This window comes from Mesoplodon mirus, assembly GCF_964341445.2.
Source record: "Mesoplodon mirus genome assembly, chromosome: 1".
Lineage (NCBI taxonomy): Eukaryota > Metazoa > Chordata > Mammalia > Artiodactyla > Ziphiidae > Mesoplodon > Mesoplodon mirus.
In genome coordinates, this window is record NC_138976.1 from 6,296,943 (window position 1) to 6,323,883 (window position 26,941).

General features: G+C 40.2%; 1 protein-coding gene across 7 annotated transcripts in view; it reads left to right on the forward strand.

Moving 5' to 3' along the window:
• Positions 1-26,941, forward strand: part of FNBP1 (formin binding protein 1) — a 137,755-nt gene that overhangs the window by 16,336 nt on the left and 94,478 nt on the right. For all 7 annotated transcript variants that reach the window (XM_082624236.1, XM_082624234.1, XM_082624235.1 and 4 more), the window contains exon 2: positions 25,544-25,659. In XM_082624236.1, the coding sequence (XP_082480362.1) occupies positions 25,544-25,659 (116 nt within the window). The remainder of the gene's footprint in view (positions 1-25,543; positions 25,660-26,941) is intronic.

The window sequence follows — 26,941 nt, forward strand, 5'->3', positions numbered from 1 at the left end:
TTGGGTATGACACTATAAGCAGAAATATCAGGGACTGTTTTGCTGAACAAAAGCTTTTTGGCTGAGAAACCTGAAAGGCTTGATGTTTAATTTATTTTGTCACTTTGGTAGATCAGTAGGTAAATAAGGTAGATAAATAAGACCATTCCAGAAAAACTTTAGGCAAGTGCTTCATTTCTAGATAAAAATATTCAGGCACCTGATGGAAATGAAATGCAGGTTGATGACTTCTTTCTCCTTTACTTTCTGGATTATTTTTGGATTATGAAGTGCTGGTAATTGAGAAAGTGAAAGGAAAAGCTAATTAGATGAGAAGGAAACCCTCAGTTAGATGAAAGACATTGGAAACAGTTGGCTGGGATAAAGAATGTTTCTGATAATTTCAAGCAGATCTATACATTCTTTGATTATTACCAAAGAAGAAGAAGAAGAAGAAGGAGAGAAGAAGAAGATTAAAAACTTTAATCAATTGCAGAGTCAGTTGTAGAATTGGGCAAAGGATTATCTCTATCAGCAGTGCTCAGTTAGGTGTTACCCATGTCCGGTAGTCTGTAAAAAGATCTGTTTGTTTAAAAATAAATTGTGTTTGTTTGAGGTATAGACCACACCCAGGTCACATGCTTGGAGTGTGGGGCTGGCTGTTAAATGATTGCAAATGTCGGCCAAGCTGAAGATTATACTTAACTTGGTTTTTCAATGTGGCAGAGACTAGGGTATCTCAAAGGGAGATTAAAGGATTTTCTACACTATTTGCTTGGTCATCTTTGAATTGTGGGCCCGTCCTAGGGACAAGGCAATCTCATATGGGATGAAAGTAAAGAAAGAAAGGGAGAAAAGAGAGACTAGCTAGAGGGAATGTAAGATTTGCTGATGTCAATAGAAGGTTGAGCTCAGAGAAACTGAGTAAATGCTAAATGCCCAGATTTAAAAAGATGACCCATCCTTTGGATCCTGTAGGCAGCTCCAAGGGGTACTGTGGGGAGAACATGTAGGAACCTGGGTTACCTCCTATGCAGTGGGTGAGGGGCAGACCTGAGCCCAAACCTAAGGAGGCCTTTACCATCTCAGAGTAAAAGCTGAATTTAGACAGTCCTTTACCTTGTCTGCCTACCCGGTGCCCCTAGACACTCTCTTCCAGCCACATCTGCCTTTTCAGTCCATCCTACGCACCAGCCTGCTTCTCCCCCAGGGCTCTGTACTGCTTCGTCCCAGCTTTGCCCTCCACCAGGAACACCCTTGCCCGGGGTAGCTACGTGCCCCTTCACCTCCTCCCGCCAACCCTACTTGTGTGTTGTTTTGTCCCCGTAATATACTTCATGCATTTCCACACTTAAGTGAACTCTGAGAGCTCAGCCATGATAGAAGACTCTGTTAAAGCAGCCAAATTGGGGAAAAGTCATGATTTCAAAAGCATGATTTATTTCTTATTTACGTCTTGAATTTATTTATGTATTTGAATAGACGATATACCTCTTTTCCTCCCTGGGGGCAACCACTATTACCAGTTTTATGTGAGTTCTTCCAGAGAGCTATCAAGCATTTATAAACAGATGCCCCTCCCCCCATACAAATGTTAGTATACTATTCACACTTTTTTTTAACCTTACTTTTATCCCTTATAATATCTTGGTGTTTTGTTTTGTTTTCCTTAGCTGCCTCATTCTTCTTCTTTTTTTCCCCTTTTTTCCTTTTTTTAAAAAAAATTCAAGTATAGTTGATTTACAATGTTGTGTTAGTTTCAGGTGTACAGCAAAGTGATGTAGTTATACATATATGTATATGATATATATTTTTTCAGATTCTTTTCCTTTATAGGTTATTACAAAATATTGAGTATAATTTCCTGTGCTATACATGCCTCATTCTTCTTAATGTAACTTAATTCTTATTTAATAAATAAAATTCTATCCTATGGATATATTGAAATTTGCTATGGTCACTAAATTGTCTTCAATATATTTTCCTATTAAACACAGTACAGATTAATAGTCTTATATGTGTCATTTTACATCCGTGTAAGTATATTTGGAGGATAAATACCAAGAACTTAGATAAGTATCACCAAACCACCCTCCAAAGAGGGTCTAACAATTGTGCTCTCACCAGCCATGTATTAGAGTTTTCCCTAACTGTGTGTAATCAAACGTTTTGATATCCACTCAACAATCAAATGCTGTTAATTTTATGTCATGTGAATTTCACCTCGATTTAAAAGAAAAAAAGATAAAAAAAGCAGACTGGTACTGGGCATATTTGTTCTCTCTAAGATGGCAAACAGCTCATCTGGGAAGCTCCTTGGTCTTTGGAAATTTAAAATCCATTGTAAACACTGTATAAAACAATTGAGTTTAAGCTTCTCAGAAGGGTTCTAGAAATTTTTTCCAAATAATTAAAGGATTGCTGTGTCGTGTTTGAAGTCTCCTTAGTGACTGTCTAAGAACTCTTGTTGCAAAAAAGGTTCTAAGGGTATATTAGGTGCTATTTAAAAATACACCCACAACATGAGACTGAACTCAAAAAATTAACTGGTAACTGTTGTCTCTGCAAAATTAATTTTTCACCAAATCAGTTGTTAAGCTATCTACCCAAACCAGTATTTAGTGGCTTTCAGTTAAGTTGGCTAATGATAGTGTTTTTTTTTTTTTGCCGTACGCGGGCCTCTCACTGTTGTGGCCTGTCCCGTTGCGGAGCACAGGCTCCGGACGCACAGGCTCAGCAGCCACGTCTCACAGGCCCAGCCGCTCCGTGGCATGTGGGATCTTCGTGGACCGGGGCACGAACCCGTGTCCCCTGCATCGGCAGGCGGACTCTCAACCACTGCGCCACCAGGGAAGCCCAATGATAGTGTTTTGAAGTAGAAGAGAATAGAACTGAGAGTGAGCGGTCAAGGCTGACTTTTTTACACCTTACTGTAATTGCAGCGTGGGACCGAAAATACCTATTTGGTTCTCTCTTTTTCTAAAGCCACTATAGCTAGATTGACTATAAGCATCATTCAGTTTACCTGTGTTATAACTCACTTCCACAAACATGCATTGTGCAAGACACCGAGCGAGGTGCCGAGGGGGTGGGTATGAAAAGATCTGACAGCCGTCCTTAAGTTGAATAGGTATGAGATTTCTAGAAATTGCTATCATAATTTTTCAACACCTAAAAACCCATCTGTTCTGAATGACCAGTTTTATGTTAGGTCAGAAGCACTTTGGAAAAGTAGCCAGCAATCTGAGATTATTTTGGAGAAGTCTTTTTTTTTTTTTTTTTAAACAGAGGTGGGAATCTATGGGTATCTATTTAACAGTGATTTTAATTCATCTCAGTAATAGAGGATGTTAGAACTAACTCTGGCTGTATGCTGACACCCACGATCTACAGGGGCCAGTGGGTTTTATATTCTCTGTTGTTCCTGCAGTGGGAATGAAGGGCTGAAGGCTGCCTGCCACTTGAGAAAATGGCAGCTTTTCAAAGTTCTGGAGTGCTAACCTCCCTTAAATCTGTTAAGGCATTCAGAGCAGAGTACAAGAAACTTAAGGTTTGAATTGGACTCTATCTCTGCTGAGTTGGCATAGCATAGTAATGCTCTCTTCCTATTGGTAATTTTTGGTGTTGTTACTAAATTCTTAGTACCCTTTGGTGTTTTTTTTTTTTTTTTTTTTTTTTTTTTTTGCAGTAAGCAGGCCTCTCACTGCTGTGGCCTCTCCCGTTGCGGAGCACAGGCTCTGGACGCACAGGCTCAGTGGCCATGGCTCACGGGCCCAGCTGCTCCGCGGCACGTGGGATCTTCCCGGACCGGGGCACGAACCTGTGTCCCCTGCATCAGCAGGCGGACTCTCAACCACTGCACCACCAGGGAAGCCCTACCCTTTGGTTTTATGTTGACGTGAGGTAGTTTGTGTTACAGAAACAGTCGTTTTAAGGTTATTATTGCACTAAGAGTCTCAAATAGACAACACCTAGTAAACCAAAAAGGGGGAAAAAATGCCTAACACAAGAAAAGTTAGAGGACATTTCTCAAGTACCCCCGATTAAATGAGAAAATCTATGTTCATGTATATTGCTGATGTGAAAATAAGCACATATGACATTGTCTCCTAGGCAGAATCACTGCTGTTCGTGGCATGTGTGTCATGCTAGGGTTTTGACAGCCAATGGGAATTTCCCCTTTAGTATCCACATGGAGAAATATGATTAAAACATAGTTCTGTTGCCTAAAAGGCAAATCATCAGAACAGCTTTATAAGGGACTTGTGGTTACTTTCAAGTTCTGTAGCCTTTTTTGTTTTGTTTTTAATCTAGTGGGGTCCTGTTAAAATAGTGCAGTGTTTATAGAGATAAAATCAGCATTGTGCATTTGACCCCTTGAAAAATTTGAGGTTCCTTCCTGGCCAGCCATCATTCAGAAAACCAAAACAAACAACAAAACAAGCAGGGGTGGCATTGTTGATTTCTTTCCAGTTAATTACTGTCAGATTTGAATTTGTGTGGCAGTTTGGGCTCCAGATGGCGCAGTCATAATGATCTCTTTTGGAGCTTTACTCATTGATTTTAGTAAACATCAGAGCAAATTACAAAATTGGTATTCCAAAATATTTTCTTAAATCACTCCATGGATGTTTCTTTCATCCAAAATCACTGTTAAACTCATAAAGACTTTTTATGAAACCAATGCAATCTGATTGTCAGTTCAATCCAAAAAATCAGCTTGGCTGGTGTATGTTGGCTTTTGTCTGGGGAAAAATATGATGATTTGATTGTCTTTTTTTTTTTTTTTTTTTTGCGGTATGCGGGCCTCTCACTGCTGTGGCCTCCCCCGTTGCGGAGCACAGGCTCTGGATGCGCAGGCCCAGCGGCCATGGCTCACGGGCCCAGCCGCTCCGCGGCATATGGGATCCTCCCAGACCGGGGCACGAACCCGTATCCCCTGCATCGGCAGGCGGACTCTCAACCACTGCGCCACCAGGGAGGCCCTGATTGTCTTTTTTAATGTATTATTTTACTATTTCTAGCTAGCAAAAGATGATTCTTACTTGCTTGAAATAAAGTCCGTACTTCAGATTTTCAGGGGGCAGAATTTTCAGAGTTAGTAGAAATTCTTCTGGTACAATTCAGCTACATTATATTCTTCTTTACCTGAGCTTTATTGAAATATAATTGACATATAACATTGTATATGTTTAAGATGTACAACTTGTTGATTTGATACACTTATATATTACAGAGTGATTACCACCTTAGTGTTACCTAACACCTCCATCATGTCACATAATTAACATCTCTTTTTTTGTGGTGAGAACATTTAAGATCTACTCTCTTAGCGACTTTTAAGTATATAATATAGCATTATTATTAACTATGATCACCATGCTGTACATTAGGACTTGTTCATCTTCTAACTGGAAGGTTGTGCCCTTTCCCCAACATCTTCCCATTTCCATATTCTGCCCTGGTCCTTGTTAACCACCATTCTACTCTCTGTTTCTCTGAGTTTGGCTTTTTTAGAGTCCACATATAAGTGATACCATACAGAGTTTGTCTTTCTCTGTCTGACTTCTTTCATTTAGCATAATACCCTCCAAGTCTATCCATGTGTCACAATTGGTGGTATTTCCATCTTTCTCTTGATGAATAATATTCCATTGTTTATGTAGACCACATTTCTTTATTCATATATTCTTATTTTACTAAGTGGTAACTGTATATAAAAGTGGACTCTTTTGACTGCATTTAAAGTAATCCAGGTATTCTCTATATGCTATATGGCAAGTCTAAAAACAAAATTTTGAGATAGTGAAAATTGCAGTGAACCTTAGTAATTCTTTTGTCTTTTCTTTCTACAATAATTTTTAATTAGCCATGAATGTGATGCCATTTAAATCTTCTCAAAACCAGAAATATGTTTTTAAGTTTAAGAAATTTCTCACTAACACTGGCTCTTTTGATATTATTTTTTTTTTTCTTTTTTTTTTTTTTTTTTTTTTTTTTTTGCGGTACACGGGCCTCTCACTGTTGTGGCCTCTCCCGTTGCGGAGCACAGGCTCCGGACGCGCAGGCCCAGCGGCCATGGCTCACGGGCCCAGCCGCTCCGCGGCATGTGGGATCCTCCCAGACCGGGGCACGAACCCGTATCCCCTGCATCGGCAGGCGGACTCTCAACCACTGCGCCACCAGGGAGGCCCCTCTTTTGATATTATTAAAATAGTACTTTTGGGGCTTCCCTGGTGGCGCAGTGGTTGAGAGTCCTCCTGCCGATGCAGGGGAGACGGGTTCGTGCCCCGGTCCGGGAAGATCCCACATGCCGGGGAGCGGCTGGGCCCGTGAGCCATGGCCGCTGAGCTTGCGCGTCCGGAGCCTGTGCTCCGCAACGGGAGAGGCCACAGCAGTGAGAGGCCCGCGTACCGCAAAAAAAAAAAAAAAAATGGTACTTTTGCCAAGATATTCATTCTGTTATGTCCTGTGGGAATACAGGGGTGAGCACCCAGAGGGTGTCTGCCCTCTTAGAGCTTACTAATTAAATAACTTCCCAGGTAGATGTGGATTTATATTCTGATCAATGTCGCAAGAGAAATGTACATAATATTATGAGACTGTGATTGGGGAGCCAGCTAAGTCCAGGTAATTTCAAGAGGCTTCCCTGGAGAAGTAAATATTGTCTTGCTAGTTTATGCTATCTTTACAAATACTGCCTTAAGAAAAAAATTGCACAGCATTCTTACAATTTGCCCCACCTTAAATTATTCATAATTCTTAAAGGCGCCATGTCCTTTTTTGTTCATTAGAATTTCTTATAAATGCCTAATAGTGCTGAGAGAACCATCCAAGAGAAAGTTTTCTTAATTTGAGGAAATCCTGACTTTTCTGTGCAGTGGGCTTTTTAAAATAATACTGCCATTCTTTTGTTATCCATGTCGCTTTTTAAAATAAAGAAATAAAGAGAACAACTCCAGAACAAAAAAGAATTTTTTTTGGAAGGGAAAATATCAGTCAGACAGGCACACTGATGTTTATAGCTTTATTCATAATTGCCAAAACTCAGAAACAACTGTGATGTCTTTCAGTAGGTGAATGGTAAAGCAAACTGGTACATCCAGACAATGGAATATTATTCAGCAATAAAGAGAAATGAACTAGCAAGTCACAGAAAGACATGGAGGAACTTTTTAAAAAAAATCTTTTAATTGAAATATAGTTGATTTACAAAATTGTGTAAGTTTCAGGTGTACAGCACAGGGATTCAGTTGTACATATCCCATATATATATATATATATATATATATATATATATATCCTTTTTCAGATTCTTTTCTCTTATAGGTTATTATATAATATTGAGTATAGTTCCCTGTGCTATACAGTAGGTCCTTGTAAGAGATGGAGAAACTTTAAATGCGCATTGCTAAGTGAAAGAGCCGGTCTGAAAAAGCTACCCACTGTCTGATTCCACCTGTATTACATTCTGGAAAAGGCAAAACTATGCAGATAGTAAAAAAATCACAGGTTGCCAGGGTTTAAGATGGAGGGAGGGATGAATAGGTGGAGCATAGGGGATTCTTTGGACAGTGAAACGATTCTGTATGATACTGTAATGGTGGATACATGCCATTATTCATTTGGCGAAACCCATAAAATGTACAACACCAAGAGTGAACCCTAGTGTAAACTATGGACTTTGGTTAATAGTAATGTATCAATATTGGCTAATGATTCATAGGATTTACCACACTGACACAAGATGTTAATAATAGCAGAAACTGGGATGGGGAGAGCAGTATATGGGAACTCTACATTCTGCTCAGTTTTCCTGTAAACCTGAAACTGCTGGGGAAAAAAAAGTCTATTAATTAAAAAGTTAAAAAAAATCAGTGCTGTAAACCAAGATCATTAAATAACCTATTAGCTCTTGTGAAGGAAAAAAATTGTCTGTCAATTTTTATTTTAAACTTAAAAGCACCTGCATTGGTTCTTTCCTTTCCTTTTTTTAAAATTAATTTCTATTGGAATATGGTTGCTTTACAATGTTGTACCTTTCTTTTAAAAAGACATTTTCCGCCCCCAGAGGCTAATGTTTTAATTTTTTTTTTAATAAATAAATAAATTTATTTATTTATTTTCAGCTGTGTTGGGTCTCTGTTGCTGCGTGCGGGCTTTCTCTCTAGTTGCAGCGGGAGGGGGCTACTCTTCGTTGTGGTGCGCCGGCGAGGGCTACTCTTTGTTGCAGTGCGCGGGCTTCTCATTGCGGTGGCTTCTCTTGTTGTGGAGCACGGGCTCTAGGGCGCGCAGGCTTCAGTAGTTGTGGCACACAGGTTCAGTAGTTGTGGCTTGTGGGCTTTAGAGCGCAGGCTCAGTAGTTGTGACACACGGGCTTAGTTGCTCCGCGGCATGTGGGATCCTCCCGGACCAGGGCTCGAACCCGTGTCCCCCTCATTGGCAGGTGGATTCTTAACCACTGCGCCACCAGGGAAGTCCCTGTGACTCTGTTTCTATTTGTAGATAAGTTCAGTTGTGTCATATTTTACATTCCACACATAAGTGATATTATATGGTATTGGTCTTTCTCTTTCTGACTTACTTCAATTAGTGTGATAATCTCTAGGTCCATCCACGTTGCTGCAAATGGCATTATTTCATTCTTTTTTATGGCTGAATGGTACTACATTGTATATATGTATCATATCTTCTTTATCCATTCATCGGTCGATGGATGACCATGCAGATTATCTTGAGTTGTTAACATCTTCTGCACCTTTGTGTTTGCATAATTCTTTGAAGAATTCCTGAAATATGAGCACTTCCCACTGAATTAGAGGTTTCCTACGGTCCTACCCAAAATCCCTGGAACACTGGGATTTCTGCTCTTATACTCAGTATTATGGTCATAACCACTAGCAATGTTGGATTCCTTACTAGCTCACACCGTGAGTAAGCCATGTGCAGAAAGTGGGAATGGAATCTAGTGTTAAAGATGGTTTTACCTAGGGCTTCCCTGGTGGCGCAGTGGTTGAGAGTCCGCCTGCCGATGCAGGGGACACGGGTTCATGTCCCGGTCCGGGAAGATCCCACATGCCTCAGAGCGGCTGAGCCTGCGTGTCCGGATCCTGTGCTCCGCAACGGGAGAGGCCACAACAGTGAGAGGCCCGTGTACCACAGAAAAAAAAAAAAAAAGATGGTTTTACCTAGTCTTTTAATTTTTTATTTTAATTTTTTATTTTTTGGCCACACCACTTGGCATGCGGTATCTTAGTTCCCTGACCAGGGATCGAACCCGTGCCCCCTGCAGTGGAAGCATGGATTCTTAACCACTGGATGGCCAGGGAAGTCCCTTACCTGTCTTTTAGGGTACAGAATTTAACCATTTGACCTGTGTTATGATATCGCTATGATGTTTAATTTGTCAGTAAGCTATTATTTAGCTACTTAATTACTTGGTGCCAATTCTCAGCACTTTATACTCCATATTCACTCATTTTATGTCCCAACCACTTTGCCAGGTTGGTACTTCTTTTCCCCACTGCCTCATTTTCGCTTTTCAGATCTCATGAGCATTATCTCACTTGTGAAACCTAAACACAGATCCCTACGTACAAGAGAGTCTGAGAAATGTAGTTTTTAGCCTTCTAGTCTCTATGGTAAAGTAGAAACTTCGAGGGGGTGAAAAATGAATACTGAAAGTCAATAAGCAATATCAGAACAAATTCACTATTCCCAAAGTATTTCAGTGACTCCCCAACCTACTCTGAAACTCCTTCCAATGGCCGGCATGGCCCTATATTGTCTAGTCTAATGTGATCTTTCTGACTTCTCTTAATAGTCTTTTTCATAAACATTTTTTATTGTAAAATATACATAATATAAAACCTGCCATTTTAGACACTTTTAAGTATACAGTTCAATGGCTTTAAGTGTGGTATTTTTTTTTTCTTTTTTTTTTTTTTTTTTCTTTTTGCTGTATGCGGGCCTCTCACTGTTGTGGCCTCTCCCGTTGCGGAGCACAGGCTCCGGACGCGCAGGCCCAGCGGCCATGGCTCACGGGCCCAGCCGCTCCGCGGCATGTGGGATCTTCCCAGACCGGGGCACGAACCCGTGTCCCCTGCATCGGCAGGCGGACTCTCAACCACTGCGCCACCAGGGAGGCCCTAAGTGTGGTATTTTTATTTTCACTTACAGATGAGGAAACGGTAACACAGAAGTTATGCAACTTCACACTGCTAGCGCGGTGAGGCGCCGCGACTGGAGTCTCATGCCGCAGAGCCCACAAACCTCCCCGTGCCCTGCAGTAAATCACTGAGCCTGACCAACAGTGCTGTGTGTTTTTAGTTTACTCAGTTTGTTTTTAAAGCATTAGTATAGTGTATGGGTTATATTAGCATTTGCCCAAAAGAAATCTGTAACACAGAAATAGCTCAAAAGAATGAAATAAGGTGCAGCTAGAAATAATTTACAATCACTCAAAAATAGAGCCAAACATGCGGGTTTTCTTTGAACTATCTATTCATGTTTATTTTTAAAACTTGAATAGCTTTTAGTTATTAAGAAAACTGACTATCCGTGTATAATTAATGAAAAGAAAACACTTGTGCCAGGATTATAGGTATCTAAACATTTAGCTGTCTCACATTCTTTGGCAACAGCTTAGGGAAAGCAGCCATGTACTAGAATTTTTTTTAAGCTTTTTTTTGCACCCGAGCTCAGGGACTTAAGTGCTCCTAATGGTATGATTGGAGGTTTAAGAAACAAGACAGGGCCTCCCTGGTGGCGCAGTGGTTGAGAGTCCGCCTGCCGATGCAGGGGATACGGGTTCGTGCCCCGGTCTGGGAGGATCCCATATGCCGCGGAGCGGCTGGGCCCGTGAGCCATGGCCGCTGGGCCTGTGCGTCCGGAGCCTGTGCTCCGCAGCGGGAGAGGCCACAACAGTGAGAGGCCCGCATACCGCAAAAAGAAAAAAAATAAAATAAAAAAAAAAAAGAAACAAGACAAAAAAAAAGAAAGCAACCTTATATATGTAAAATCTCATGTTACTGCAGGCTCTTCAAAAGTAACATTTTTAATAGCTTCATGAGAGCAGGGTACTTTTCTGTTCACAGTTGCATCCCTAGCTCTTGGCAGAGAGGCTGGCACACATTATCCTGAAGTCCAGGAAAATAAACGGCATATGTGAACTAAACTGACTCTGATAATGGGCTTGAAGGAATTAAATAGCAGAAGAATTACAGTGACGGCTGAAGGAGTTTCCATTGACTCATTCATTCACTCCACAAATATTTAACAAGGGCCCCCAGGTGGTATGTGCCATGTCAGTCTTGACTGATGGTGCAAGATGTAGTGAGTCAGGCTCAGATGAGGTCGTGCTCAGTGAAAGAGCTAACTGGTGTTGGGATTACAGGTAAGAATGCCTGGTGCACCTTTGGTAAACTGATTAGTAAGAAGGTGGCAGCACTTGGCAGTAGATTTGGAAATCTAGAGGAAAAGACATTTGAAAGTGAACCCTGGATTTCTATTTAATGTTACATGATATGTCAGTAGAGATGTTTTTCCTTTTATTAAAAGCATCAAACTTGAGTAAAATGGCAACATTTATGTTATTTTATCATGAATTACTACCTGGAAGGAAGTGGTAATACAATAAAGTGAAGGTAAAAGTTACTTCCAGAATAGATACTTCCTTATGTGATTTCCTTGGGTGTCTTTAAAATAATAACTTGTTAATAACTAAATTAGCATTGTACTATATTGATAATCAGGAAAAATGCTCATTGAAGAAAATTTGGAACACACAGAGAAGTGGAAAATAGTCACAGTTCTAAGCCCCTAGATAAACGTACATTTATATTTCTCTGTGTCAAAAATACATATCAAATTTTAAATCCAACATTTATACCAAATATGACACTCTAAGATATGATGAGCTTATGCAGAACAATAAGATAATTTCAAAATTTCTAACAGAGAAGTGAATAAGGATTAAGAAGAGAACCATTATAAGAGGAAATTCCAAATGCTAATGAACATGTCTAAAAAAGGTTAATTCCACGAATAATCAAAGAAATTCATAATAAAGCACTTTCCTTACCAAATAAGCAAAATGGGTTTTTTTGTTTTGTTTTTTTTGTTCATTTGTTCTTTGTTTTACAAATGGTAATATTCAGTTCTGGTCAGGGTTTAGTAAGATAGGTACCCTTGTTCTCTGTTGGTGGGGTGTAATTGGTTCACCTTTTTTGGAAGAGGCTTGGGCAGCAGACAAGGCTGGTTTTCAGTCAGGATGCTACCACACAGTTGGCCTCTGTTCTGATTGGATGGGGAGTCAGTTGATAAGTAGTTGTTAAATATTTTGACTCTCACTTCTGCTAATAGGTATCAGTGGGTGTTAAGATGTTCCCATCTGGAGACCCAGTAGTTCTTCTCATGGGAATGTAAACTAATTTTGAATTAATCTTTCTGAGATTTCTTTATAGCATTGTACAGTAAAGATCTAGGAGTATGTAAGCTCCATGAGAATAGAAAATTTATGTTTCTCTTTGCTGCTGCGCCCTCAGTTCCCAGAATAGTGTTTAACACATAGTAGGTGCTCAATAAAATATCGCTGGATGAATGAATGGATGAATGTGATTTTGGCATAGGGGAGAAACAGCATTTGTTGTTGACTGTAATACTTTGTGTTCTCTTAAACTTCATCGACATTTTACTTGAGAGAAATTATCTATTATATTCCTGTGATAGTATGTGAAAAATGTTTCTGCCTTTTAGACAATAATAGTCTTGGATTTTTAAAAAGTTTTTTCTTTCTAAGTGTGAAGTCTTTTTTTGCAATCAATAATCAGTCCATACTTGGGTATTAAATGATGCCCATCTTCTGAAGAATGTTTTATATTTTTTATGGGAACAAAATAAGCACATCAATCAAGGAAAAAGTAATAGTTCAATACTTTAGGTGAGATGTTTCTATTGACTTCATTTTTTTTCTTTCATAAATGTATCTTTATTTTTGATCTCCAGTTGGCAGAGGTTCAAGTGATCTTAAGTCCCTCTTATACTGAAGATTTCCCTATCAATCCAACTGTAAACTAGCAATTAAATATTAATTATGGTATATTAAAAATGAATGTATGAAACTGTATGGATAGAATGATGTGTACAGAAATAGCAGTGAGATGAACATCCATGTGCATTTCACCCAGGGAAAGAAATAGAACTTTACTCCACTCCAGAAGCCCCCTATGAGGCTGATCACATCTCCACCTTCATAGTCTCCTGCCCTAATTGAGTATTATTCAAAATTTTGTATTAAAAATATTACTTTGTTTTTCTTTGTAGTTTTTTGTCACTTATGAATATATTGGTAAACAATACATTGTTTAGTTTTGTCTCTTTTTGGACTTTATATAAATAGAATCAGATGGACAGTTGGGTTGTTTGTATTTTGCTGCTGTGAATTATGCTGCTATAAACATTCCTTTGCATGTCCCTTGGTGCACATGAGCAAGAGTTTATTGTTTTGGTCCTAGACCTTAAGATACATCTCCAGCAGAAGAATTTCTGGGTCATACAGGGGCAAATGCTCACCTTTACTAGGTAAACCAATCTGTGTTCCAAGGTCCCCAGCGGTATATGAGCATTCACCTAGCAACACGTCCTTGTTAACGCTTGGTGTTTTCTGAGTTAAAATTTTGCCAGGCGGGTGGGTATAATTTTAATATGCATTTTCTTGATTACTAATAAAGCTAAATATCATTTCATTCTTAAAATTATTATGATTTTTGCCCCCTTTCCTATTGGGTTATTTCCTCTTTTTGAGAAATGATTTAGTTCTCATCACAAGAAAAACATTTTTTTGTAACTGTGTATGGTGACTGATTTTAACTAGACTTACTGTGGCAATCATTTCACAATATAAATATCAAATAATTATTTTGTACACCTGAAACTAATATAATGTTATATGTCAGTTATACCTCAGTTAAAAAAAGAAAATTGATTTGAAGGAGTTCCTTCTGTAGTCTACATACTTACTACCCCTTTGTTGATCATGTGTTACAAATATCTTCTCCCAGTTTTTCCTGTATCGTTTCACTTTCCTCGTGGTATCTTTTCATGAACAGAAGTTTTTAGTTTTTATACAGTCAGGTTTATCAATCTATTTTTCTTTACAGTGAATGCTTTTTTGTATCTTGTTTAAAAATCCTTTCCTACAAGGTCAGAAAAGCATATTCTCCTGTATTGTCTCCTGAAAATGTTATCGTCTTGCCCTTTCCATTTAGGTCCTTAATCTATCTGGAATTAGTTTGTGTATGTATTGTAAGAGATAGAGGTTTTTTTTTTTTGTTTGTTTTGTTTTTTAGCGGTACGCGGGCCTCTCACTGTTGTGGCCTCTCCTGTTGCGGAGCACAGGCTCCGGAAGTGCAGGCTCAGCGGCCATGGCTCACGGGCCCAGCTGCTCCGCAGCATGTGGGATCTTCGCGGATCGGGGCACGAACCCGCGTCCCCTGCATCGGCAGGCGGACTCTTAACCACTGCGCCACCAGGGAAGCCCTACCAGAGACTTTCTGATGGGTCCAATCTAGCCTGTCACGTGGGTTCTTTGGGTCAGACACTGGGTTGTGGCAGTGGGATTGAGACTTGGTATCCCCTGTCTTGGAAAGGGACAGCCTGTATTTGCTTAACCTTCTTTACTTAAAATTGGAAGTGAGTAAATTGCTAAGTGTTTAGATAATCTTTTTCATCGACGTTAACTAAGTTTCAGGTGCCAGGGCTTAAAAAATTTTCCCTGTGATATTTCTATAATATTTTGCCCAATGCCCCACACACACCTGGAAATATTTTTATAGAGTTTAGAAATAAGTCAGACTTTTAAAATCCGGCTTTTCCTTTTCATTAAAAACTTAGCTTATATACTTTGCTCTTCATTAGTCTTTGGACTGCCTTCAAAGTTCTTCCTGGTATTTAGAGTGTGTTTTCCTCCTCTTTCCCTGCTTCTTTTCTTCTGCCCTTGGGTTGGTCTTGAACATGCTTCCTGGAGGAGAGGATCACCCGTGGAGGACAGTGTGGGATGTTTGAGAGGTACAGTGAGTCCTCCAGGGCTCAGAGGAACGCTGGACAGCTGGAGGAGGGGAAGGGGACTGAACTCTCTTGCACCTGCTGATGGAGTGGGCTCAGGAAAGGAACCAGTTCATATTTAGACAACCTTCAATGTTCCAAGCTGATGCACAGAAACCAGGAAATGAATGAGGAGATTCCGTGCCAGGTCGAAGCCAGACAGTAACGATTCTGGCTGTTTGTGTTACAGATGTTCATCTTACAGTCATGAGTTGACAAAGCAAAGCCCCTCTTGTGTGCTGTCAATGAGACAGAGCGTTTTTTCTTATAAAGAGCAAGATTTTGTTCTCTGACTAGTTTCTATCTTCAATTAGCATTGATTCCGCCCACTACTTACAAGCTAGACCCAGCCTTCTGAACCTAGTTTTTATAGCTTCATCATCCTTTTTTCTTTCTTCCTTCCTTCCTTCCTTTCTTTCTTTCTTTGAAGTATAGTTGATTTACAATGTTGTGTTTCAGGTGTACAGCAAAGTGAATCAGTTGTACATGTACATATATCCACTCTTTTTTAGATTCTTTTCCCATATACATCATTATGGAGTACTGAGTAGAGTTCCCTGTGCTATACAGTAGGTCCTTGTTGTTTATCTACTTTATATACAGTAGTGTGTATCTGTTAATCCAAAACTCCCTAATTTATCCCTCCCCCCTGACCCCATCATCCTTAATTCTTTGCCTCCTCTGCTTAAAGATATTTGATAATGCCTATCTGGAAAAATACTGTTAAAAAATATCATTTACAGGGCTTCCCTGGTGGCGCAGTGGTTAGGAGTCCGCCTGCCGATGCAGGGGACACGGGTTCGTGCCCCGGTCCGGGAAGATCCCACATGCTGCGGAGCGGCTGGGCCCGTGAGCCATGGCCGCTGAGCCTGCACGTCTGGAGCCTGTGCTCCACAACCGGAGAGGCCACAACAGTGAGAGGCCCGCGTACCGCAAAAAAAAAAAAAAAAAAAAAAAAATCATTTACAAAGTTAGTGGATTTGTTTGTTTGTTTGTTTGTTTTAATGAAAGAAAGTAAGTGCTCTTTGAAATGTTTTTTCCTTGAAAATCTTATCCTTTGCAGTCTCTTTCACTCAGTCTGTTTGGGGCAGTTACAGATGTTTCTTTGTTGCTTTTACTGTATCCAAAGGAGCAGAGATAGGGGTGGAAAGTGACTAAGGTGTTCTAAGAACATTGAAATAGCCCAGAAGCTCATTGTGGCTTCTTTTTTTTTTTTACTTTATTGATTTTTGGCTGCGTTGGGTCTTTGTTGCTGTGCGCAGGCTTTCTCTAGTTGCAGCAAGCGGGGGCTACTCTTCGTTGCAGTGTGTGGGCTTCTCATTGCGGTGGCTTCTTGTTGCAGAGCATGGGCTCTAGGCACGTGGGCTTCAGTAGTTGTGGCACTCGGGCTCCGTAATTGTGGCTCACGGGCTCTAGAGAGCAGGCTCAGTAGTTGTGACACACGGGCTTAGTTGCTTCGCTGCATGTGGGATCTTCCCGGACCAGGGCTCAAACCCATGTCCTCTGTATTGACAGGCAGATGTTCTTAACCACTGCGCCACCAGGGAAGTCCCCATTGTGGCTTCTTAAAGGAATACGTTCCATAGCAATTTCCCCTCCAAATCTCATCTGCTTGGACTCCAGTAGAGTCAAAATTCTGGTACTTTTTCTCCATGTGATAGTTGTAACCTTCTCTTTTCACTTCAGGATGCAGTTAAAATCGCATCACATTTGGCTGAGGGCACCCCACATTCATTAACCCCAAGTCTTCTGCTTTCTGGGGCCTCTCATTTGATGTACATCCAACATTAGCCTCTTTATTGCCCTTTTTACACTATATAATTATCATTAGAAAAATGCCAAAATGCGGCTTTTATGTTCTGTGCGCCCTCCCACATTCTTCATGTCGCTAACTTCACCCATACGCTGTCGCCTCAAGCTTCAGCTACAGTTTTTTTTTTTTTTTTTTTGACTCATACATGTATTTTCATCTTGTGTTTGTTTATGTTCTTACCTCTCATGTTTCCAATGCAATGGCTGGAAAGAACCATGAACATGGACTAATTCTTTAGTATTTTCATTTTCACCACAGAAAGAGTGTTCGATGGTGACTCGTTACAATAAATATACCTAAATGTGTATACCTATTTTTATGACATGTTGTAGACTTGCTTTTTAAAGAGATTCTGAGTTCAGGAAAACCTTTCATTTTGCGTGCATTCCCTTCCTAATTAAAATCCATTGTACTAACTTGACTGTCCAGCCATGACCCTATGATATCAGAGCCCCTATTTTGTCAATTATGTCACAGGCTCTTGCTTGAGTAGGCATTTTCAACCCAAGGAGCACACCACACTAATTCACAGGACCCGTTTCAGAATCAGCAGATGTATTGTGTATATGGTTTGACAGAATCTGCCTCTACTTGTATTGCCAAAATACAAGGGTTTCTGGCTGCTTGAAAGAAACACTCTAATGCTGCCTTTCACATTTTATCTACTGTGGTCAAACATTGAAGTCACTTTGGGTAATGGTTTTTCATCACTTTTAAGGTTTGACAACTTTTATGTTGAACCTATATTTGGGGGTATTTCTGCTTTTAATGTAACGTATGAGAACAAGTCTTCTTTTGTCCATGAAAATGAATTGAAGTCTTTGTTAAACATTCAAGAAATAGAATTGCAGGTGCTATTTTGGATGACACATTTTTGTTTATCAAGTTTTTTTTAAATTAATTAATTAATTAATTTGGCTGCGTTGGGTCTTAGTTGCAGCACGTGGGATCTTCACTGTGGTGCACGGGCTTCTTGCTAGTTGTGGTGCATGGGCTCCAGAGTGTGCGGACTCAGTAGTTGCGGTGCGAGGGCTTAGTTGCCCCGCGGCATGTGGGATCTTCGTTCCCCGACCAGGGATCGGACCATGTCCCCTGCATCGGAAGGTGGATTCTTAACCACTGGACCACCAGGGAGGTCCCTTGTTTGTAAAGTTTTATAAAACTATTTTTGTTCCTCTAGATGCAGCCACTTGACTATTCAGACTCAAATGGATTTTTTAAAACATTTTTTAAAATTGATTTATTTGGTTGCACCGGGTCTTAGTTGCAGCACGTGGGCTCCTTAGTTGTGGCATGCGAACTCTTAGTTGCGGCATGCATATGGGATCTCGTTCCCTGACCGGAGATTGAACCTGAGACCCCTGCATTGGGAGTGTGGAGTCTTATCCACTGACTGCACCACCAGGGAAGTCCCTAAAAACACTTTAAATGGAGATTTTGTTACATTTACTGAGGATAAATCTATGCCTTCTGACACTCTTATTTTTTAATTTTTATTTTATATTGAAGTATAGTTGATTAACAATGTTGTGTTAGTTTCAGGTGTACAGCAAAGTGATTCAGTTATACATATACCTGTATCTATTCTTTTTCAAATTCCTTCTGACACTCTTCCCTCAAAGAGAAGAGGAAACCAACACCGGTAACTGCATTCCAAGCGGTTCTGTTGAAATGGAGCCTTTTAAGGTCTGCCGCTTTATAAAGTGCCCAAGTCCTTAGGAAAGTGGATATTTACAGAATTAGAGTATCCTAGCATGGTGGTTTGATAGCACAGATGGAAGTGCCCCAGTGATATGGCGGGGATAACTGAGTAACTTGCTGCAGAGGGATGGATTTAAGTGGAGGAGAGCTACCCTCAGTATACCCTTCCTCTGAGTCTGAGCCATTTACACAGAGGTAACTTTAACAACTTAGTTTCTTACTAGATTGGCTTTTTCCAGGGACTCTGAATGTATCTGTTTAGCATACTTTATTTATTTATTTATTTGGTTGTGCTGGGTCTTAGTTGCAGCAGGCGGGCTCCTTAGTTGTGGCAGGCGGGCTCCTCAGTTGTGGCATGCATGTGGGATCTAGTTCCCTGACCAGGGATCGAACCCAGGCCCCCTGCATTGGGAGCGCAGAGTATTAACCACTGCGCCACCAGGGAAGTCCCTAGAATACTTTTTGATTACGGGAAGTATCGTGTTAAAAATTGACCTACACTTTGGAGAAAACTTCCTTGTGGCTGATTTGGTCTCCTCATCTTAAAGTAAATAGCTTTTGTGCATGTAGTTCCTGTGTTAGTTCTTTTGCATCATTTGAAAAAAAAAATCAGATTTCAGAAGTCTTCCTAAATGACTAAGAATAATCATTGTATGCTGACCTACAGAGACCAGTCTCAACCCTGATTGGTGGGTTTATATTGTAGGTATATAGGAAGGCAAAATTTGTTTGTATTCAGCTTCATGATTTTTTTAAATAAATTTATTTATTTTTTTATTTTGGCTGCATTGGGTCTTCATTGCTGCGCGTGGGCTTTCTCTAGTTGCGGTGAGCGGGGGCTACTCTTCATTGCAGTGCAAGGGCTTCTCTTTGCGGTGGCTTCTCTTGTTGCTGAGCACGGGCTCTAGGCGCGTGGGCTTCAGTAGTTGTGGCACGCGGGCTCAGTAGTTGTGGTGCATGGGCTTAGTTGCTCCGTGGCATGTGGGATCTTCCTGGACCAGGGATCTAACCGGTGTCCCCTGCACTGGCAAGTGGATTCTTAACCACTGCACCACCAGGGAAGTCCCAGCTTCATGATTTTTTAGAAACTCATGAAGATATAATGAGCCAAACAAATGCCAGAGTTCATGCTTATTTCGGTTCAATCTTCAGCGTATAAAGGAGCTTAATCACAGTCTAGGACAGAAAACCACACCTGAAAAATAATTGTAAAATACAGCAATTGTATGCTGATTAATACAATTGCAGCTTTCCTCATTTGTGTCTTCAGCTTACTCAGCCCCTTATAGCTGAAAGCTCCTGGCAGGAGCCTTTGGTTGGTTGGAACTCAGGGAGCAATGAGAATTGAAGAGGAGGCTCTGTGGGAGGGGGGAGGTTCTGGAAAGGTACCTGTCAGGTTGTAACCAGCTACTTGGACACATCCATTTGCAGTCCTTTTGGCAATTTTGGAGTTACTTGTTGAGTGTATATATAGTATGCTCTTATAAATTAAACATTTTCCATCAGGTCCTACATTATCTGACTTTCTTCATCTTTGGCAATATGAAGCTTTCTAGTAGAAATTTTAGAGTATGTGTCGTATGACAGTGGTTCCTGACGTGTGGTCCCTGGACCTCTGGAGGGTCCAGAAACCCTTTCATGGAGTCCATGAGGCAAAAGCTATTTTCATAATGATAGTCAGACATTGTCCTTTTCACTGTGGTGGCATTTGTACTGATGGTGCAAAAGCAGTGGTGGGTAGGATGGCTGGTGCCTTAGCAGGAATCAGGGCGGTGGCTCCAAACTGTACTAGAAGTTACTGAATTCTTCACCATTAGTTGTTTAAAAAAAAAATCAGTTTTATTTTTGAATGTCCTTGATGAAACAGTAAAGATTATTAATTTTATTAAATCTCAACCTTTGAATATACATCATACATCTTTTTAATAGTGTGTGTGACAAGACAGACAGGAAGTATGCTTAAACCAAAATACTTAAGTGATTGTTTTGAGCTGGTCTAGCTGCTTTTATCATAGGACACCGTTTTTACTTCAAAGAACGATCGACAGACAAACTCTTGGGCATTTGGCAGACATTTTCTCAAAAATGAATGAAGTGAGCCTGTCACCTCAAGGAAACAACTGACAACATTTGTTGCCAATGATAAAATTCCAGCTTTTAAGTGGAAGTTAGAATTTTAGAAAATGTGTACATGGCACTGTGAGCTTGACAGTTTCCAAATATTTAAAGACTCATCAGATAAGATAGGTAGTGAAATAAATGTGGAATTTTAAAATATTTTTTACTGAAATGTGTCAACACTTGGAAGATCTGCATATATCAGTGAAATAATATTTTTCAAATGACCAATGCATAAGGCACTCATACATAGGTAAAAGATCCATTCAAAGTGCAAGATAGACTAGTGCATTTTATTGTAACCAGTATGAAAAATTCATTGCCGTGGTTTCAGATTTCACATTGCAGCTAGCCTTTAAGAAACTACTATTTGTTGAGTTTGGGTATGGTGTCAAATAAGAACATCTGCAATTACCTAGAGAAGGCATTGAAATACTTCTCCACTTTCTAACTACATGTCTGTGTGAAGTTGTATTTTTTTATGTACTTCCACCAACGTAAAGACTCATAACAGACTAAATGTAAAAGAATATGAGAATCCAGCTGTCTTCTATTAAACCAGACATTAAAGAGATTTACAGAAATGTAAAACAGTGCCATTCTTCTCATTTTTTTGGTTTGTTTTGGAAAGTAAAGTTCCTAAAAATAAACAAAAAATTAAAAAATATATATATGCTAGTTACATTAATATATAATGGATTTATTATTGTCTTTAAATGAATTGATAGGTATTTTAAAAATCTTTTACTTTTTGATTTCTGATAGAGTAAATATTGATAGCTATAAACCATGTAAACAAAAGCTCTTTGGGGTCCTCAACAATTTTTTTAAAAATTAATTAATTAATTAATTAATTTATGGCTGCATTGGGTCTTTGTTGCTGTGCGTGGTCTCTAGTTGAGGCGAGTGAGGGCTACTCTTTGTTGTGTTGCGCAGGCTTCTCGTTGCGGTGGCTTTTCTTGTTGCGGAGCACAGGCTCTACGCACGTGGGCTTCAGTAGTTGTGGCTTGTGGGCTCAGTAGTTGTGGCGCATGGGCTCTAGAGCACAGGCTCAGTAGTTGTGGCACACGGGCTTAGTTGCTCCGCGGCATGTGGGATCTTCCCAGACCAGGGCTCGAAAGCGTGTCCCCTGCATTGGCAGGCGAATTCTTAACCACTGCGCCACCAGGGAAGCCCTCCTCAACGATTTTTAAGAGGGCAAAGGAGTCTTCAAAACTGTCATCATGTGACATTAAACAGGAAGGGATGCATTTCTCTCTCTCTTTCTCTCCCTCTCCATCCCTCCCTCCCTCCCTGTCTTTAATTGAGGTATAATTCACAGATAACGGAAAGGACTCATTTTTGATAGTGGTACCATCCCCAAAGTAGCAAAGGTTATTTTTAAAAACACCACTTAAAATATTTGCTGACAAAAGCGTCTTTTTAAGATTTGGAGGTTTTTTTCCATTAAGTTTTCCACATTTTAGTCAAGAATGTAAGTGGGTTGATTAGTTTTTCATCTGTTTTGAATTTTCTCGTAGCTGCTGTCAAGAAAGTCCATGCTGTGGCCATCCATGTGACAGCAGCAGTAGAGTCTGGTGACATCGGAGATGTTTTAATGTAGCATAAAAAAGAACTATGCTACATTCACAAGCAAGTACTAGTTTATTTGTTACTGAGTCAGGTTTTTTATTATTAAGATCTTCTATCTCACTTAGACCCTGTTATTTTAGTAAGTGCTTTATTATAGCTTGCAGAATGTTCTTGAATACAGATAACTTTATTGAAAACATATTGTTGGTTTGAGGCCTGTAATTTTTAAGGTGGACTCAATTCAAATGTAGATTTAAAAAAAAGTGTTTTGATCTCAAAAGCTGTTGCTTTATATTATACAGATTAGGGCTAAAAAGAATTGCAAAGTAATATAATAAGGAAAAATATGAACTTAGGTTGTTAGCAGGACAAGGGTGAAATCTAAGAGCAGACTATCTTAGTAAGTCTTCAAGGAAACATCTATAAACATCTATAGATGTTTATAACATCTATAACTGCTAAAAATCGTAAGGCTCTGGAGACAGGAAATTATACAGAGAGAGGGCTCTCAAACAGAGGGAGGTGTGTGAAAAGGAATTTTAAATAAATAAGGTCAATATGAAACTATATTAACAAAGGGTTACCGATTAGCAGAGAGCTTTAAAGAAGCCTTGCTCTATATAACTAGGAATGATTGTAATCATTACTTGAACTTTTGTATATTTGCTCTCTCAAGTAGTTTAAAGAGATCTACAGTCTTGTTTACACTATAAATTTGCCTGACAACCCTTGACCTTATAGGTAACATAAATAAATAACATTCTTTTTTTTTTTAAATAAATTTATTTATTTATTTTGGCTGCATTGGGTCTGTTGCTGCGCGTGGGCTTCTTCTGGTTGTGGCGAGCGGGGGCTACTCTTCGTTGCGGTGCGCGGGCTTCTCGTTGCGGTGGCTTCTCTTGTTGCAGAGCACGGGCTCTAGGTGCACGGGCTTCAGTAGTTGCAGCACGTGGGCTCAGTAGTTGTGGCTCATGGGCTCTAGAGCGCAGGCTCACTAGTTGTGGCGCACGGGCTTAGTTGCTCTGCGGCATATGGGATCTTCCCGGACCAGGGCTCAAACCCGTGTCCCACTGCATTGGCAGGCGGATTCTTAACCACTGCGCCACCAGGGAAGCCCCAATAAATAACATTCTTGAGCAGTGTTTCTTGAAATGAAATCTCAGAGTTTGTGGAATATGTTATTGAGGACCAAGAATCAATGAAAATTTTAAATGGTCTCTGATTTTTTATGATAATATTAGAAATTATTAGGTATAAAGGTAAACATTGTACAGTGATTACTTTCAATTAGAAAATATTCTTGTAAAAGAAAGCCTGAATTTCTTAAGTTGAGGTTTCTCAAACTGTTCTGTAGGCCTGGGCAGGAGTAAGGTTGAGGAAATTATTTTTCTTCAGAGGAGGGTTTCTCTTGTGCAGCTTGCAGGATCTTAGTTCCCCAACCAGGGATGGAACCCATGCCCCCTGCAGTGGAAGCGCAGAGTCCTAAGCAGTGGACCGCCAGGGAATTCCCAGGGTTTCTCAAGTTTGAGAAAAAAAGTGTCTTGACTCTGCCACCCTCCTGCTCTAAGTCAAGTATATGGAACGTTTTCTCATGTTACAGTCGGCACTGCTTTGAATGGAAAATAGAATCAAAGCACAATGATAGATTTAAAATTGAAGATGCGGGATCTAAACAATAAGCTGAAGGACGATGCTGAATGTATATTGTAAGATTGCACACGCCTGGGATAGGTTTACATGGTGGCTTTGTGTTTTTATATTTGACTTGGCGTTTTTCCATTTTACATGATTCTCACGACCGATTTCTCAAATTAGGCAGGGATTCTATCTTCATCTTGTAGGTGGATGACTAAAACCTTGAGATGTTCCATGGCCTTTCTCTGCAAAGTCCCAGAGCTGGGGCTAGAACCTCATCCTCTATTACTGTTACCTCTCATGAGGAGACTTTCACCTTTGCAAATTCTCTCTTCCCCAGTGTTGTGCTAACACCCCACCTTCGTAGGTCCTTCTGGGCTCTCCTCCCTGGGCTTGGCCCACTTTATGAATTCAGTGCAGAGCTGCAGCCGACTCTGGGGTTCTGATCCTTGGCTATTGTTTCAGATCTACCAGCTCCCTGGCCTCCGTCCTTGAGCCCTGAATCCATCTGTGTTTCCAACTCTCTTCTGGACATGTCAGTCCCTGACTCCACATGTCACTTCACCCCAAACTGCTGCCCCTCCGCCTGTGTACTCACAGGAAGCAGAACCAAGGAGTCGCCCTAGAATCCTCCCCTCTCCTGCATATCCCTTCCAGCCTCCCCATCCAATCAGTCACTAAGACTAGCTGATTCTTTGTTCATGGTCTATAAAATCCTCCCCTCTGCTCCCAGTTTCTCTGCTTTGGACTATTGAACAGTCCCCTGACATCCAGCTGCTGGTGATGCTAAACATGTCTCTGGTGTGCCACTCCCTTTGCGAGCCCTTCAGCGGCTCACTTGTGCCCACCAGAGAGTCTAGACGCCTTAACTCGGCATTCAAGGCCCTGGGTGATCAGGCCCGGACCCTCTAGTTCCGTCACCCACCGCCACTCATTCCCTTGTGCCCTACCCCCACCTTGAGCTCCAGCAGGGCCAGTCCCCCTGATTCCTGGGCCTCTCCCTGCCTTTGCATTAGGGGTGGCTGGAATACCTACCCGCTCTCTTCCAGACTAGGAATCTTGAGGCAGCCTGTACATCGTGGCTATAATTCTCTTCTTTCTTGTTCCCCAGCCCCAAGCACCATTCCTGGCAAATAGTGTAGGCTTGATGCATGGTTGAATGTTGGAATGAAGTCCGCATGAGTCATTTGTTTGAAGAAAGCAGTATTTTGTAACTCTTCTTCCTGCCATTTCCTTGCCCCAAATTTCGGTGAGCTTATCCTGAATGCTAACTCAGAGATAGACAGTTAAGGTGCTAATAGTGTGACTGAGTTGACACGGGAGTGTGTTTCATCTCTCAGTTTTTGCTTTGCGCTAGGACATTAGATACATCCAAGCACCATGTTTCAAACAGGAATAGGGGACGTGAGCAGAGGGGTCAGAGTTCAATATCTCAGGCAGTTTTCAAACCAAATTTGGTAATGTTGATTTAAAATTTGCTCGGCGAGAAAGCACCCAAGTACGATCATGGAAAATGTTAGAACTGCTTTCTACGTACTGATTTATTGTTGAGAGAATTGTTCACTGAAGTTATGTTAATCACAGAGAAAGATTACAAGCTCTCCCTTTGTTTTTTATTAACAGGATCAATTTGACAACTTAGAAAAACACACACAGTGGGGAATTGATATTCTTGAGAAATACATCAAATTTGTAAAGGAAAGGACAGAGATTGAACTCAGCTATGCAAAGCAACTCAGGTAAGTTGATATTGAGAAAGGTTGTTTGTTAACTGCAGAATGGATGTAAAGGTAATTTATATCCTCATTTTATACTATAAATGTATAATCCTTTAAATATTTCTTTTCCCTTTTTAGTAAGCTTATATTTCAGTAGAAGCAATTGTTTTTTTTAATATTGAAAATTATTTTTTAGAGGACAGTAAACATAAAAACCAAGTTATTGCTTTTAGGCTCTGTTTCTTTTTTTTTAATTTTTAAATTTAATTTTATTTATTTTTTTATACAGTAGGTTCTTATTGGTCATCAATTTTATACACATCAGTGTATACATGTCAATCCCAGTCGCCCAGTTCAGCACACCACCATCCCCACCACCCCTGTGGCTTTCCCCCCTTGGTGTCCATACATTTGTTCTCTACATCTGTGTCTCAACTTCTACCCTGCAGACCGGTTCATCTGTACCATTTTTCTAGGTTCCACATACATGCGTTAATATACGATATTTGTTTTTCCCTTTCTGACTTACTTCACTGTGTATGACAGTCTCTAGATCCATCCACGTCTCAACAAATGACTCAATTTCATTCCTTTTTATGGCTGAGTAATATTCCATTGTATATATGTACCACTACTTCTTTAACCATTCGTCTGTCGATGGGCATTTAGGTTGCTTCCATGACCTGGCTATTGTAAATAGTGCTGCAATGAACATTGGGGTGCATGTGTCTTTTTGAATTATGGTTTTCTCTGGGTATATGCCCAGTAGTGGGATTGCTGGATCATATGGTAATTCTATGTTTAGTTTTTTAAGGAACCTCCATACTATTGTCCATAGGGGCTGTATCAATTTACATTCCCACCAACAGTGCAAGAGGGTTCCCTTTTCTCCACACCCTCTCCAGCATTTGTTGTTTGTAGATTTTCTGATGCTACCCATTCTAACTGGTGTGAGGTGATACCTCATTGTAGTTTTGATTTGCATTTCTCTAATAATTAGTGATGTTGAGCAGCTTTTCATGTGCTTCTTGGACATCTGTATGTCTTCTTTGGAGAAATGTCTATTTAGGTCTTCTGCCCATTTTTGGATTGGGTTGTTTGTTTGTTTAATATTGAGCTGCATGAGCTGTTTATATATTTTGGAGATTAATCCTTTGTCTGTTGATTCGTTTGCAAATATTTTCTCCCATTCTGAGGGTTGTCTTTTCATCTTGTTTATGGTTTCCTTTGCTTTGCAAAAGCTTTTAAGTTTCGTTAGGTCTCATTTGTTTTTATTTCCATTATTCTAGAAGGTGGATCAAAA